The sequence below is a fragment of the Theobroma cacao genome, chromosome 4, assembly GCF_053813885.1.
Source record: "Theobroma cacao isolate CCN51 chromosome 4, ASM5381388v1, whole genome shotgun sequence".
NCBI classification, from domain to species: domain Eukaryota; kingdom Viridiplantae; phylum Streptophyta; class Magnoliopsida; order Malvales; family Malvaceae; genus Theobroma; species Theobroma cacao.
The window spans coordinates 37,675,625-37,691,666 of record NC_142642.1 but is presented as its reverse complement, the minus strand read 5'-3'; the positions used below and the strand labels follow the sequence as shown (position 1 = coordinate 37,691,666).

General features: G+C 37.3%; 3 protein-coding genes across 7 annotated transcripts; 1 reads left to right on the top strand and 2 right to left on the bottom strand.

Annotated features, from left to right (window-relative positions):
• Window positions 1-865: 865 nt before the first annotated feature.
• LOC148763373 (serine/threonine receptor-like kinase NFP) lies at window positions 866-5,349 on the bottom strand. The gene is made up of 2 exons (XM_088805427.1): window positions 2,870-5,349; window positions 866-1,822 (listed from the first exon to the last, which is right to left on the bottom strand). The coding sequence occupies exons 1-2, from the start codon at window positions 3,986-3,988 to the stop codon at window positions 1,088-1,090; spliced, it is 1,854 nt and encodes a 617-aa protein (XP_088661553.1). The 5' UTR covers window positions 3,989-5,349; the 3' UTR covers window positions 866-1,087.
• A 147-nt stretch (window positions 5,350-5,496) lies between these two features.
• PNSB5 (NAD(P)H dehydrogenase 18) lies at window positions 5,497-7,081 on the bottom strand. The gene is made up of 5 exons (XM_018119481.2): window positions 6,780-7,081; window positions 6,540-6,600; window positions 6,313-6,375; window positions 6,101-6,159; window positions 5,497-5,958 (listed from the first exon to the last, which is right to left on the bottom strand). The coding sequence occupies exons 1-5, from the start codon at window positions 7,023-7,025 to the stop codon at window positions 5,704-5,706; spliced, it is 684 nt and encodes a 227-aa protein (XP_017974970.1). The 5' UTR covers window positions 7,026-7,081; the 3' UTR covers window positions 5,497-5,703.
• A 547-nt stretch (window positions 7,082-7,628) lies between these two features.
• On the top strand, window positions 7,629-15,811 carry AARE (acylaminoacyl-peptidase-like protein). 5 transcript variants are annotated; one of them, XM_088805915.1, is made up of 18 exons: window positions 7,629-7,882; window positions 9,248-9,423; window positions 9,534-9,843; window positions 10,140-10,361; window positions 10,460-10,678; window positions 10,799-10,867; window positions 11,677-11,815; window positions 12,182-12,336; window positions 12,424-12,506; window positions 12,608-12,729; window positions 12,810-12,888; window positions 13,481-13,652; window positions 14,028-14,088; window positions 14,204-14,326; window positions 14,475-14,672; window positions 15,000-15,068; window positions 15,315-15,391; window positions 15,500-15,811. In XM_088805915.1, exons 1-18 carry the CDS (start codon window positions 7,725-7,727, stop codon window positions 15,561-15,563), a joined length of 2,496 nt encoding a protein of 831 aa, XP_088662041.1. In that variant the 5' UTR covers window positions 7,629-7,724; the 3' UTR covers window positions 15,564-15,811. The 5 variants fall into 5 exon arrangements, with proteins under 5 accessions (XP_088662041.1, XP_007034934.3, XP_088662042.1 ...); XM_007034872.3 differs by having other exon boundaries at window positions 7,631-7,882; window positions 12,185-12,336; XM_088805916.1 differs by having other exon boundaries at window positions 7,846-7,972.
• The last annotated feature ends 231 nt before the right edge of the window (window positions 15,812-16,042 follow it).

Sequence of the window (16,042 nt, the reverse complement as noted above, 5' to 3'; positions counted from 1 at the left end):
AGCATCAGAGCTGGGTTTTGCTGTTACAATACCTCTAGCTTTCTCTGCAACAATCATACCAGTGGCTAAAACATTTCTTGAAGGAATGGGCTTTGTTGTCCAGTCATGAAGTATTTAATATGGCCTTGTTTGTATATACATCAACAGAATTTGGAGGCTAATGAACAATTGTAGGTGGTGTGGTGGGTAAGGCCCCCTCAGTCAATTATTGCAACGCTACCATACTTAGATTAGATGATTGTCAGGCAAACGTTGCTAGCAATACAAAAAGGACGTTTAAGATGATGTTGCCATCTTGACTGTTTTGGTACTTTGTTTTGATCAGGATGTACTTGGGTTGATCCGATGATTGTTATTTGTAACCACTTTTGGTTTCGCATTAGAAGCAGTTGTAGCTTTATCAAAATCTTCAATGGCCCATAACCATTAAACCCAATAAGAAGGATGCTAGCAATTATAATTTTGTTTATTATATAGGAGATGGATAAGTCATTCTGACCCAAGGTTGAGAAATTGGCCGTGGTTCTCAACTTGCTATTTAGGCCACAACAGTGGTTTCTGAGTTCAGGTCAATGATTAAAAATCCAGTCCTCCATAGTTCTGCCTCTAAATTGAAAGCTCTAAAACTAGCTGCACTGTTTAACTTCGTTTTAAGCATTTCAGGAAGCTTCTGTAATGCTAAATTTCCAGACTTAAGACTTATTATTCAGAACATGTAGATAGACGCTCTACGGTTTTATGCAGTGAAATATTGCTTTGCATTTATTAACAAAAACGAAAATGACTTGATTTTCTCAAGTTTATGTGCTCCACACCCCTTGTCTTCCTCCTAAATTCCCTCAAGCAAAATAAAAATTTGCAGTCCTTTTACCTTATAAATTGTGATATAACTCATGCTCTTCAAAAGTTTATAAAGGTACAACTACATCTACTACAAGTCTACAACCTTACAGGCATACTAATTGGAGAGAGTCAAGTTTCAGACATGCCGGACAGCTACTGCTAGTTTGATGCCAAGTGTTACTACTCTAAAATGATTTAGTATAATAGTATATTACAACAGAAGAGGTCCTTAACCTTGAGCAATTTATCTTGCAACCACCGGAGGAGCTGATAATCCATCTTCTGATACATCAAAAAATAAATCATCACTCTTAGACAATGCATAAACAATATCCACCATGCTAGGCCTCCTTGAAGGGTCTTTATTCAAACAAGCAATGGCAACAGCCATTACACTTATCACACTCTCCATTGAGCAAGACTCCTCCAGCAGACGTCCATCCATCCATTCCCTCACTTTTTTCACCTTCCTCTCCTCATTCCCATCCAAAATTCCATTAACACTTGCCTGCAGAAGCTTCCCTTCTTGATCAATGGCCTCCCTGCCAGATATAAGCTCAAGCAAAACCACCCCAAAAGAGAAAACATCCATCTTTGTTGAGACCACCCCATCTGCTAGATACTCAGGTGCAATGTAGCCTTGAGTGCCAACAATGTGCATTGTTATAGCATTGCAGCCTGATTTTGCTAGTCCAAAATTCGCGATTTTGGCCCTCATGTTGGAGTCTAATAGAATGTTGCTGCTTTTGATGTCTTTATGTACAACTCGTGGCCTTGTATGCTCATGGATATATTGCAGACCATTTGCAACATCAACGGCTATCCTTAACCTTGTTTTCCAGTTTAGTTTTTCATTCTCGTTTTCATGAAGCCAAGAGTAAAGAGAGCCATTTTCAATGAACTCGTATACCAGATAGCAATTTGTATCTTCAGGGTCTATGCAGAAGCCCTCCAACTTCACCAGATTTCCATGGTTTACCTTCAGATGACAGAGCCAGAATCATGATTTAGTTATTTTTGCCACTCACATAATGTTTTTTGAAGAAAGAAAAGCTTTAAATTCAATGATCAGTGTAATCCAAAAACAATTATTATTCTTTCAAGTCAAAGTGCTTTGGTATTTCAAAATTTTAGGATCTACTTCATGGCAATGATACCAAAATGTGCTTCCTTCCTCAGGTTTATGTTACCTACTACTATGACTTTATTTCATTAAGAAAATGCAATCATCTAAGAATATTCCCCACCAAAGAACAAGGGTAATGATACCAGCCAGAAACCAATTATCAAAGCAAAAAGCAGGCAGGACACAGGTGGAAATTTAAAATATACTGTTATAGCTATAGAATATAAATAGGATGGTCATCCTTCCTATGGTTTATGATTTTATAATTTTTAGGCTTCTTTCATCCTATTACCATCAGGCATCAGACACTGATTTCATTTGATTTCAACAGGGCATCAAAGGGTTTTTTTTTTTTTTTTTTCAGTTTTTATTCTGAACATTTCTTAGTTTAGCTGATTACAATACTGTCCAAACCTAAATATATGGGGCAGGGCCCCCAGGGTGAGTTCACCTGTGAGCCTGACGTTTCAATGTTTCGAGTCAAGCACTTACGAGCCTCCCAACTCCCAATTGCCAAACCAAATACAAAAAGTTTAAACTCCTTACCAGGGAGTATTAAAAACAATTTAAATTCTTAATTAACCTAATGAATAGACAGGTCACTTAAACCTAACCATTATTTTATTGGTAATAGAAAATTAGACAATTGCTATCAGCATTTGTTAATGTGGTCCTTCTAGTGATGTCCTTATCTGCTAAGAATGCTTTCAATCCTTCCATCAAAGAACTCATTATCTCTACTTATTTCCCATATTATTAGAATTGTTTTCACATGACTCCTTGGAAAATCTTCACAGATTAGTCCTCAACAAAAATATGTAACACCAGAAAATAAACCTAGAAAAGCTGAAATATCACTGGAGAAACTAGAAAATTTTGCAAAAGACAAGGAAATGATACCTTCTGTAAGATCTTAAGCTCCTCACAGGCATTCCACTTCATCTTCTTTATGGCATAGATATCTCCATGAATGGACCCTTTGTACACAGATCCTTGAATCAAGCAACTCTCACTAAAGTAATCAGTGGCTTCTCTAAGTTCTTCAATTTTGAACACCCTGTACTTATCCAAGCAATCTGATACATCTGCCATCAAATTTACTTCCATTCCCTTCATCCCCATCCCAGGCCGATTAAACTTTAGCTTCTGCCTCTCCGCATCTTCCATATCCCTTCTCTTGGACAAAACCTCTCTATGAAGCAACACCACAAAGAACAAAACCAACAACACTCCGCAAATTCCTAACCCAATTGCCAATCCTACAATGACCCCTTTCCTCTCAGTCTTTCCGGGAGAGGCTGCAGGAGCTACCTCAGGCTGAGATAATACAGGTAGTTGATTGACCGGAATGAATATGGTGTCCGAGGGCTGAATGTTATTGCCATTTAAATTGGTTATAGCCTGAGTTTGAACTCCAAACCTTGAAGCAACTGATGATACGTTGTCAGAAGGCTGAAACACATAAGAAACAAGGTAATTCACTCCATTTTGCACCTGTGTTTCATTAGGGCATTTGCAAAAGATTGGAAAGACAATTTTGTCACCTATGTCAAGTTGGGTAGGGACGAAAGTAGGATTGAAAACTTCAACAGATTGGTAAGTGGTGAGATTTTGAAAATTAGTGGTTGACACGATATAGTAAGTATCACCAGCTTTGATTGTGTAAGTGAGGTTGGCAGCTGAAAGACTACCAAAAGTTGCGTTTGTGGGGTTGCACGAACATGTTATGGGGACAAAGAGGGACTGATCAGCGATGAGAGGAGAGGATGGGGAGGAAATATTGCTGGGTTCTGATATCATGAGACGACTGACATGGAAAAGGTCCCCAATGGAAGCCAGGTCAAGGAAGTCAGGAGCAGTGGCTCGGTAGAAAGCATAGGTTTGGCATGGATAAGTGGTCTGGTTGGCTGTGCAATTGTAGCCTGTGATGTTTGGTGGGAGTTGGGAACGGACCGAACGGTGGAAGAGAAAGAATAGAAGCAGACAAGAGAAAGAGACGAGGTGGGGTTTGGTTCTCATTTTTGCTCTGTTTCTTGTTTCGGCTTCGAGCTTCAGCTTGTTGGTTTATAAATGATCTGCAAATAGCCTCAAGTATGGAAACTAGGGAAAGTGAAACTGGGAACGCTTGTAGTCTTTTGTTGACAATCAAGCTGCCCCTGAAAATAAATATTACTTTCTAAGGGGTTTGGGTCCTACAACATGGTGGATGAGTTCCCACCTGCAAGAATTGAAGAATTGATACGGCAATCAGATGCCAGCACGAGGGATATTTATATGTATATTTCTCTGCTTTCGTCAGAAATGTAATTGCTTGGGTCATAAATTTTGACTGCGCCATGGAAAACCTAGTATGCTGAGTTTGATCATTCAAGATGAGATAAGGTTTGAGTTGTTCACTCTTGATGATTCTACAGCATTTGAAGCAAGCAACAATCTTTGCACAAGCTGGCTTGATGCTAACCCTTTTCACTGTAAAGTGAAATCTGCCAAATCTGAAAGCAAACGAATCTGGTAAATGGAAAGACTAGAAATGTTTAGGCATCTCCAAGTCAAGTCTTTGGTTGTAGTAGTTTCAACCGAAAGTTATTCAACTGACTAATAATTTTTTTGGGTGGCCGTGACTTCTGAGCTGAATGCTGAAAAATAGTAGCCAATAAGGTACTTGCCGTCGGGAGAGAATCAGTCATCAAACAAATATCTCAATTAATTACCTCACATCAGAGAACTAATACATTGACGCTGACAATACTATGTTCATGGTTAATTTAGTCATGGTGAAGTTTTGGTAATGACTAATGAACTACTACTCCTGAACGCATAACCTAAGATCCAATTTGTGATAAAGCTTTGGAAGACTTGAAAAAGATGGTGCTTTTGAAAATTCAAATTCTATATTTGAAACGCAAGAAAAGTTTTCATATCCAAGTTGAGTTGGATTTTTGGCATTGACAGCTTCTTGCTTCTAGTAGTCTCTACAGGAGATGCCAGTGTTCTACAAGAAAGGTGGTGACATCTTACAAAATCAAGACTAATAGTGACTGCTTACATAAATTTTGTCTGCAATGGGGCATAAAAGTCCTCATATCAAAATAGGACCAGAATTAGAGAAAATCTTTCAAAGAAGAGGGAGACCTAGACATTACAAAACAAACTCAAGTACTGCTGCATTCAAGGTCCTATTTCATAAAACATTACTGGCAGAAGATGATGAAGAAAGTTTGTCAGTGGATAAGAAAGCAGAAATTTAGGCAAGAATGAGCATGGCAAATGAAAGAATTGGAGAACTATTCTGAATGCTACCATGTAAAGTTACGAGTTGCTAGAATTTGCATGAAAGTTTCGTCTGATTTCATTCTCTGAACTTTATCACTTCAAAAACAAATGATGGATCCTGATCTGTGGCATTTTACTAACCTTCTTAAGCAAGTATAACAAAAGTCACTTCCACCACTCTCAGCTCTATGATGGACAGTGGCAGTCTAGCTCTTAAGACTAAGATTGCTATCAAACAGAATTTGAGCAGTCAATTTTAGTGAAGAACCAAAATTAAACTATATATATTGAAGCTTTCAGTTTGGAGTTGGGGACTTGGGATAACATTTTGCTCTCACTGCATAAGGGCACAAGCTTTACAAAACAGAGAATTTGCACTTGTGAAGAACAAGTAAAGAGAAGGAAAAAAATGGCGAAAAAGAAAACTATACCTTCCATGCTCACATAGCAATAGCTAATAATTACAATTCTCTTTGCTCAGGAGAAGTTCTCTTTGTTATATCATCCTTCTTGATAGTGAAATCCCAGAGATCTCCATATTTCTCATTAAAATCCCATATGCTCATAGTATTGTAGTCATTGATTAGCTTATCACGAGCTCCCCTCTCCATGTTATATATCTGAGGCTCAAAGTGATGAGGCTGATCGGGTTTATCCATCTCAATTATACAAAATATAGCCGTAAAGACAGCAGCTCCAATGTACAAGTACTCCCCCTAAAATTCATCAAAGAAGAACGTGTCAATCATTATGAACAGACTACGGTCAGTTTGCTTTCTTCTAAATCTTAGCTCTGTCAACTGATTTTTTATTTTTTTCTAAATAAAAGCGAAAATCTATAGGCAGATTTGGAATTACAGGAACATTGAAAAACATTCCAGCAGCAATTGCAGGAAGGAAGAGCCATGAAATAAGCCCTGCATAATCGTTGAAGATAATCAGTTACAAATTGTCCAAGAAAAGGAATAATATAGGCCTTCAACTCCAGTAATTTAGTCTTTTTTTACTATGACACGAAGAATCTATGTTACCAAGTTAGTTATCAAGGATTAGAGATTTGTAATTGATACCTTGGAACCCTGTAGGAGGTTCTACAGCGGCAATGTCATCTGCAATTGCTCCCCAAAATGTTCCTGAAATAAAGCTGCAATTAGAAGTAGGAACTTGATTGATAGCAAGAAAACTACACCCCCATTGGTTAAAGAACAACATCAAATTTCATTCTTTAAGATACTAAACTTCACATCTGAATGATGATATTATGAAAGGAAAGAAAAAAGAAAACATATCTAAGTACCTTTCTCATCTCCTTCAAAGTATGTGTGGTGCTCATCATATTCCCCATACTTAAAATCTTCCTACAATCAGCAAACACAAGCATTGGAATCAACCAAAACATGTACACGTATGCTAAAAATGCTCCTGACAGGTCCAAGTTCAAATCTAATGAACAAAGACAATCTAATCAAATTCTTGAAAGTCTCAGGTTCATACTATCCAGAATCCCACTTTAGAAGCAGAGACGAATTGAACTTACAGGGCTGACACTGTTGGTGGCCCATCTGTCAATAGGGTCTTCATTGAGATCAGGTTCAATCTCAGACAACCCTGCAGCATTCAATATTGTTAACCGGCTTCTACCACCATGGTTTCTAACCAGCTTGAGATGAACAGAAGAAACCTCTCTTTGGTTGAAAACCTTAACTCTAGTTTCAATCTTCTTAGATCTGATTTTAGGCACTGAATTCACTGAGACAACCGAGAGTGGTGCATGAACAGACATTTTTCTTTCTCTATTTTTATCCTCTTCCTTAGGATTTCAGCTCCAGCATGCAAGGCCCGCCTTCTTTCGTTTTAACGGATTGAACTTTCTAACCGACTGCTTGGTGTGTGCGTTACATGAATGACCAATTACATTGAGCCACGTTTTACGTGGGATCTTGGTTGGGATTACTTGGTGCAATTTGGTTGGGTTTTCAGATTTTCCCTGTCATGCAGCAAGTAAGTTTGCGTTCGTTAAATTGGCGTTAAATGAACGATGCAGAAAGCCCGGCTCGTTATCCACTTTCTTGGGTCGTATTTAGGCCTAAGCTGAGCGGAGGTACTCCAGCTAGCCCCGTCACACGAATTAGCACGAGACAGGCCATGCCCGTCCCACCCCGTCAAGGCTGGAGTGAAGAGGCCTAATATGTATGGTTAAGGGCCCATACCTGTCCCTGGGCAATATGATATTCCAATGGCAAAACGACAAAGACATACGTATCCACACAAAGTTTGGCTGATTATCATAATTATTTATTTATAGTAATAAACAAAATTACCTTAATCATATTGTTCCAATCCTAATACAGCGGAACTATTACATGGTTGTCCATCGAATTGGATATTTGGCAGGGGCATCTACTCCTTCTCTACAAGAAAAAGGAAAAAAAATCAGTGTATTAGTAGAAGACATTAAAAATGTCAAAGTGGGAATCTTGAAATGAATAGGACTTTGGCGTTAGCATCCTTTCACAGTGTCAGCACCATCTCTAATTGGTCCGTGACCTTGGCAACTGCTCCTCGATTGTCTCCTCCATTTTTGTCTATTCAACTTCGTCGTCCCTCACTCTTTCACTTAACTCCCATTTCTCACTACACGTAAGCTCACCCCCTCTCTTCGTTTCTCTGCTTTCTCTACATTTTCGTCCTGCGCCTCAGTGAGAAGAACTATTTTTTTCTGTTTTGCTGGTAAACTGTTTGATGGGTATCTTTTGTTCAGTCTCTTTGTTGATTGTTTCATATTAGTTGGGGTGAGCTATTAAGTATAAATTTTAGTTTTTGTCATTGCAGTTCGATTCTAAAAAGTTGCTGATCAGTTTCTTCTTCTAACCATATCTTGATTAATTGAATGGTTGTAGCACTTTTAGATGGGTATCTTTTGTTCAGTCTCTTTGTTGATTGTTTCATATTAGTTGGGGTGATCTATTAAGTATAAATTTTAGTTTTTGTCATTGCAGTTCGATTCTAAAAAGTTGCTGATCAGTTTCTTCTTCTAATCATATCTTGATTAATTGAATGGTTATAGCACCTTTAGATGGGGTAATCAGTGGAAATATCTCGGAAAGATTGATTTTGGGAATTCGGTTTTGCGTAAAAGCTCTATTGTTTCGGGTCTGCAAGACCTGTGCAGTTGCGAAGAAGTGTAATTCAAACTTACTGCAAGGAATGATCGCAAAGAATGCAACTTAGTCTATGCAGAGTGCCAGGAATTTTCTTTGTTCCTTTTGAATTGAATTGAATCATTTCAGGTCTGCTAATCTATGCCTGTTTCTGAGACTGTTGTTTTGGATGAACCTAGAATCTCTATCCAAACACTACCTTAGCACTTGAGAGTTGCTTGTGATTTTAGGTTGGAGCCAACTAGATAAGTATTTGAGGCAATATCTTAGCAGAAACGATAATGGAAAAGGACAATATGCAACGTCAAAGTACGGCGGCTTATCTACTGTTGGTTTCAATTACCAGCCTCTATTGAATTTAAGATTACTCAAAGTTGGAATGTAAATCATATCAGTGGATACCAGTGTTTCACATCCGTGATTCTTCTCCCATATTCTTTCAAAGCATTCCCCATTGCATCTTTTTCTCACTTTTCTCCTTTGCATCTATAATGCCATTCTTAAATTATCTGTTTTAACGTAGTAATTTTGTTGGTTTGCAATGTTCATATGCTGTGCTTTCTGAAACAGAGGCCTAATATGATAAATTTCAAACTTATCAATACATCTTATTGTTTCTTTTTGGATAAGATGGTAGAGTAGAGTATAGCGGGTGCTTCTTTGATGTTATATGAGTGCCACTTATTATCTGATGATGAGGTAATGGGATTTTTTTGGTAGATAGATTGTATCAATTGACAATTTTTTTGCTATAATATGTGAAGCAAAGTCTTATTCTCAATGTTTCTGCCTAGTTTGCTGTTAGTTCTTTCCTTATTGATTTTCTTTTCCATCCAACATGTAGCAAAAAACTGTCAGCTGTTTTGGCCATGGATTCTTCTAAAGCATGTTCGGTGAAGGAATTGCCAGTTGGGCTAGATGAAGCTACTGAAGAAGAATATGCTTCCCAGTCCAAATTACTTCAAGAATTTACTAGTATCTCCAGCATTGACAAGGCATGGATTTTTAAGTCTGACAGTGGTAGGATAGCTAAAGTTTCTTTATCTTTCTCTTTCTTACTACCCTTCTTTATATTTGAAAAGCAAAGAGCTATTACTGATCCTATGCTATTTGTGAAACTGTTGCTGCAGGAATAGGCTCCCAGGCAATGTTTTCAATTAGCCAACCAAATCTTTTGGCAAACAAGAAACGAAAATTTATGCTGTCCAGTAGTATTTCAAAAGAAAGTATTAATAATGTAAACTTCCAATGGGCCCCATTTCCCATAGAGATGACAGGAGTGTCTTTATTTGCTCCCTCACCATCAGGTTCAAAGCTTCTTGTAATTCGAAATCCTGAAAATGAATCTCCCTCGCAATTTGAAATATGGAGTTCATCTCAGTTGGAGAAGGAGTTCATGATTTCCCAGTCTGTTCATGGCTCAGTCTATGCTGACGGATGGTAAATGACTTAATGAATCTTTCGATCATCTTTTCTCTGATGATAAGATTTGGTGCTATCATGTTAACCTTGTCATTCATCCAGAAGTAAATGATACTTATGTAACTTGGTTGAATTTTCACCTTCATGTATGTAAATTGCAGTAGAAACTCTAAAACTGTTATTCAATAATTGTAAGAGCATCACTGATGGTTGTAGTAGGGTTTGCAACCGCAGCAGCATTGTTATCTGTAATTGTACTGGTAGCTATCATCCCTGCAAACTTAGAAAAGTTGGAACTTTTCTGGATGGTTTAGGTTTGAGGGAATCTCCTGGAACTCTGATGAATCTCTTATTGCTTATGTTGCTGAGGAGCCATCTCCCTCCAAGCCTTCTTTTGACGATCAGGGTTACAGGAAAGGTGCTATAAAAGATAAGGAATGCAGTAGCTGGAAAGCTCAAGGAGATTGGGAGGAGGAATGGGGGGAATGCTATGCAGGAAAAAGGCAGCCTGCATTATTTGTGATCAATGTTAACAGGTTTTCGCATATCATTTTCAATTTAATAAATGATATAGCATATTAGAGAGTTCTTGTGCAGTGGCAGGAGCCTAACTGAACTTTCGTGCATATCACAGTGGCAAGGTAGAAGCTGTTAAAGGAATTGCAAAGTCTTTGAGTGTAGGCCAGGTGGTTTGGGCTCCACAAGTGGAAGGCACAGAACAATATTTGGTTTTTGTGGGGTGGTCAGCTGATCCGAGAAAGCTTGGTATAAAATACTGCTATAACAGACCCTGTGCATTATATGCGGTGAAGGCTCCACTTTATAAATCAGAGGCTGCTGAGTTTGATCTCAAGTAAGTTACTCGCTTCACTAAAAGGCTTCTGGTTTCTCAAAGTTTTCTTCATTCATATATTTTCACATTGGAACTTGACTGTGCTACCTTTAATCATGATGTATAATTTTCTGGGGACAGATCAACGGAAGAATCGACAGTAGTCAACTTAACACAAAGCATAAGTAGTGCATTCTTTCCACAATTCAGGTATGCTGTTCAATTTGTGCCTGAGGTGTATGATCTTTCTTATTCGTCATTCTGAATTTAGCATCTTTTTAAATTTTGTACATTATAGCATGAGCAGAGTGCTTGTTTAAAGTCATGGAATAATTTTCATAAAACATTTATGTCTATGCTTAGCTGACACTGTGTAGTGGGGAAAGATTTATTTTGTTGTTGTTGTATCTATGTTTACTCTACGCTTTAGCATACTTGGAAAACTTCCTTTCCTTACTCTGTTTTCGTTCATCCAGCTATGTCATATCTATGTTGCATTGATTAAGTTCAAATCAACTTTTTTTGTAAAACATGAGTTTGTTAAATTCTTCATTGCCATTAAACTTTTAATTTATCTTCTCCTAATTGCTTGGATAGCTGTGGATCAGTACATAATTTTTGTTCCCTTGTTTTACTGGTCAATTTAGGAATGAAGAGTACTCTGTCCATCTCTTTCTCTTCTGGGTTCCATCTTTTCTTGCTATGGTGCAAATAAGACTCTGTTATATGCGGAATACTCAGTTCTTGGTTTAATGTTTTTATCTGTTGCTTCTCTGCAGAGAATACTGTTTAAATTGTTGATTGGAAGTCCTTGAATGGCTGTCCAAAATTGCCTAATTTGCCATGAAATTCTTCCATCAACTACCGAAATGTCAATGTTTGCGTTATATCCATTTAATACTGATTAATTAACTAGAACCTTTGTGTCTGCAGCTGCATAAATTGTTAAAAGTCCTTTTTTTACATACAAGCTACCTCTTCGGACCTTGCTGATTTGAATTATGTTTGTTTTCCCTCAGCCCAGATGGAAAGTTCCTCATGTTTCTGTCTGCAAAAGCCTCAGTGGATTCTGGGGCACACTCTGCAACTGATTCTCTTCAACGAATTGATTGGCCAACTGGTGGCAAGCTATGCTCATCTACAAAAATCATTGATGTGGTAAGCTCTCCATTTGTTCTCTGCTTAAGTTGAATGTGATAAGCAGCACTAATTGAAAAATTTTCATTTTAAGAAAAGGGTAAAAAGTAAAAAAAAACTAAAACAGCAACGCACCCAAAACCCCCAATACCCAGCCTCATGCTCTTCAGTGGGTGCTCTTTCTTTCCTCTTTGTTTTCTCTTTGGCTGGACTTGGTTTTGCCATATTCTACTGTTTTAGAATATAACAAAACTAAACTGGGTCATTATGATGATTTTTTTTATCAATGGAAATACTTACATGCTGCAATCATATGTTATATTTATTCTCTACTATCTTAAAATCACATATGACTGTTTATTCTGTTCTCATTCTATCAAATCTTAGCAGATTCCAATTGTGAACTGTGCTGAGGATGGTCACTTACCAGGGCTTTACTGTTCAAGTTTTCTTAGTAAGCCATGGCTTTCTGATGGATGCACTATGATTTTATCTTCCTACTGGCACAGCTGTGAAGTGATACTTTCTGTAAATGTGATAAGGTGACTATTGGTGATATGTCTTTTATCATGTGCATAGAATTTTATATTCTTGCTTCATTACCTGATGATGTTATTATCATATTACAGTGGCAAAGTATTACGTATCAGCCCTGCTGACTCAGATTTCTCGTGGAATGTTCTTACACTAGATGGGGACAATGTAATTGCTGGTAAAATGTTTTTTTTTTTTCTTAACCAATGATCCCTCCCTCCTTTTTTTTAAAGAAAAAGAGAAATAAACTTTGTAGTTGTTTTTTTTGTCATCTCAAAGTGTGTAGCAGTCCTATAGATGTTCCTCAAATCAAGTACGGCTGTCTTGTTGACAAAGCAAACAATAGCACCGGATGGCGTTGGTTAAATGTGTCGAGCCCCATTTTCAGATGTTCTGAGAAGGTTTATTTTGCTTGCTTTTGTTCATCTGATCTGCATTTCTTCCGGAGTTGTTATTTAAATGTTTACATATGATGCTACAGGTCATGTCTCTGCTTTCATCTCATCAGTTTAGCATTCTGCAAATACCAGTTAAGGATGTTTCTGATTGCTTAACAAAAGGTAGCGTAAACTTGTTTGGTTCAATGCCATTGATTTTTATATATCTCAACATGCTCCAATAAGTACAGCTAAGAGTAAAAGTGTTCCTTTGTTTAAACTATTTTTTAAAAAAAAATAGTTTATCCTAGTGACGGTCGAAAAGATGCTTGTGCTGATGATGGCAACTACTGGAAAAACTTAAATGAAAACTTGAAAGCTGCTCCCAAAAGCTCCCTCAATCACATTGAAATCCATAAAGGAAAAGACAAAAGCATGATTTTATGTTTGCAACATTTACACTCTGATTTTAGTTGATTAATGCACTTGTATTACAATACAGAGTAGGATGTTTTGTAAGAAAAGTGCACAAGATAAGACATCATATATTTGTGATTGATTCCTAGGCTAAACTAAATGTTTTCTTTGCTATGGTGTTTCGTTGCCCTCTGATTAGTATTGGATCTAATGCAACTGTGGAGATTGATCTCTTTTCAGATAAAAGAATACTGTTTATCTCTTTCTTCATTTCTGGAAACCTTAATCATAGTACTTCCAAATTCAAATGTGGCAAAAAGAAAAGATTTTGATGATGTTATTTGTCCAATTGATTCAGGAGCTGCTAAACCTTTTGAGGCAATATTTGTATCTTCCAAGAAAAATGATGGAACTGATCCACTAATAGTGATGCTTCATGGGGGCCCACATTCTGTCTCCTTGTCAAGCTTCTCAAAGTCATCGGCATTTCTCTCTTCTATTGGTTACAGCTTATTAATTGTAAATTATAGGTGAGTGAAAATATATCATAACTTCTTCAGAAAAAGTTTAACTGAGATCAGAATCCATTTGTTTTTATCTTTGAGTATTTGATTAAAGATAACTCTCTTCTTTTCTTCCCATTTAATTTTCACTATGCTTGCTTAAATTTTCCTTCATAATATGCTTTGATATCATATTTGGTACTTTATTAAGGTGAGAGTGCTGTGCTGATTTCTTTTAGTACAGCACATCATGAAATTGCTGACACTAAAATAGCTGTGCAGATCCTCTGTGATCTCTGCTTTCACATGCTTAAGAAATTTAAAAATCAGCTTTTACGATTTTATCAACATCAAATGGCTGGCATAACCTTTATTTTCATCTAACAAGCTAATTTATTTCAGAGGTTCACTGGGATTTGGTGAGGAAGCATTGCAATCACTTCCTGGGAAAATTGGGTCTCAGGTGCTTATTCTTGATCAGTTTTATTACATGTTCAGGCCATTAACTCATCTTGGTTGAGAGTAATTAAAGCATTGTCATGTGAATTTTGAACCCTCACTCCTTGACTCATGTGCAGGATGTCAATGATGTGCTCACAGCCATAGATTATGTCATTGAGAAAGGACTTGCCAACCCATCTAAAATAACTGTTCTTGGTGGTTCTCATGGTGGCTTTCTGACCACTCACTTGATTGGCCAGGTAGAGCTCTCTCTTAAAGTAACGTAAAGGTGTTCTAGTGATCAACAAATGTCCTTTAGCGGGGAACCTTTATGTTTTTGCTATTACATATATGTCTCCACAATTGGGAAGTGGCTTAAGAATTGGACCAATTACTCACTTTCTACAGGCACCAGATAAGTTTGTTGCGGCTGCTGTGAGGAATCCAGTTTGTAATCTTTCATCAATGGTTGGTATAACAGATATCCCTGATTGGTGTTATGTTGAATCCTATGGAAGCAATGGAAAAAGTATCTACACTGAAGCACCTTCAGCTGAGCACCTGACTCACCTTTACAACAAGTCGCCTATATCACATATCTCAAAGGTACTTAAATAAAGACTAGTTTTCTTCTATGATGCCTGTGGCAGTCGTGCCTATCAAACTAATTAGCATGGCATGCTTTGCCACTGGTTCAAGCTTAGCATCATTTGATGCAAAATTAGATATTATATATGTTTACGGAATCAACAAATTCGTTGTGTATATTGGTAGGAACATGAAGGAGTGAGGGTTATTTAGGCTGTAGTAGCATATGCATGGTATCCTAGCATTTGCATTGATTTCTCTTCAAAAAGGTATAATTTGAACTAACTGCTTCAAGTAAGCACCATAATGTGATGGTATAAAGTCATTTTTTTCTTGTCTTGGCAGGTTAAAGCTCCAACCCTCTTTCTTTTAGGTGCTCAGGATCTTCGTGTCCCAGTTTCCAACGGATTGCAAGTAAGATTACCATTCCTTTCTTTAGCATGAACTATGATGAATATTTAATTTTATTTTTAATGTGGATACTGGATATCCAGACTGCTGTAGGAGCTTGAGTTATCAGTTATCACACATAATAGTAAAGGGGGATAAAGTTGAAGTTTTCTGGAATATGATTCTCTCATCCGCATGCACACATTCTTTTTCTGATTTAAAAGTTGGTGTGATGTGCCCACATATGATATTGACGAATGAAACTTGCAGTATTCACGGGCATTAAAAGAGAGAGGAGTTGAGACCAAAGTTATCATGTTTCCCAATGACATTCATGCAATTGAGAGGTAATCACATGCCCTGAAGAAACTTACGATTTTGCTAAACTTAATCACAAGGAAAACCTAAAGGTGATATCATACTGTAGAAGTCTGATACATACTCTTTCTCTGCAGACCACAATCTGACTTCGAAAGCTTTCTTAATATTGGTATGTGGTTCAAGAGGTATTGCCAATGAACAAGTTTTTGTGTTGTGTCACAGCTGTTGTATGGTCTGAATCTTAAGTCCTTGATCTTTAGCCAATAGTTACTTGGGGATCATGCCCTTTGGTAATCAAGAAATTAATCATCGCAATCTTATTTAAGATGGCTTGTCCGTACAAGACATTCAATAATGTAATGATTCTTGTTTTTAGGTGTACCCTCATTTTCTGCATACAGAAACACCTGTGGAATTTTCTTATAATATAATCATGTTCACTTCTATTTGTGGATTCCTTCTAAGGCTTTATATTCTGTTTGTTATTGTTTTCTTTAAGAAGAATAGAATACTTGCCATGACCTCAGCCGGTGTGAAGCAGGGCCGACTGAAATCTACCATATCCACTAGAGAAGCTCACTTTGACCGGACGGTCACAAACTACTAAATAAGGCACTAGAAAGAATCGTTTTGCATTGAATGTTAAAGACATTCTTATGCTTTGAATATATGAAGTT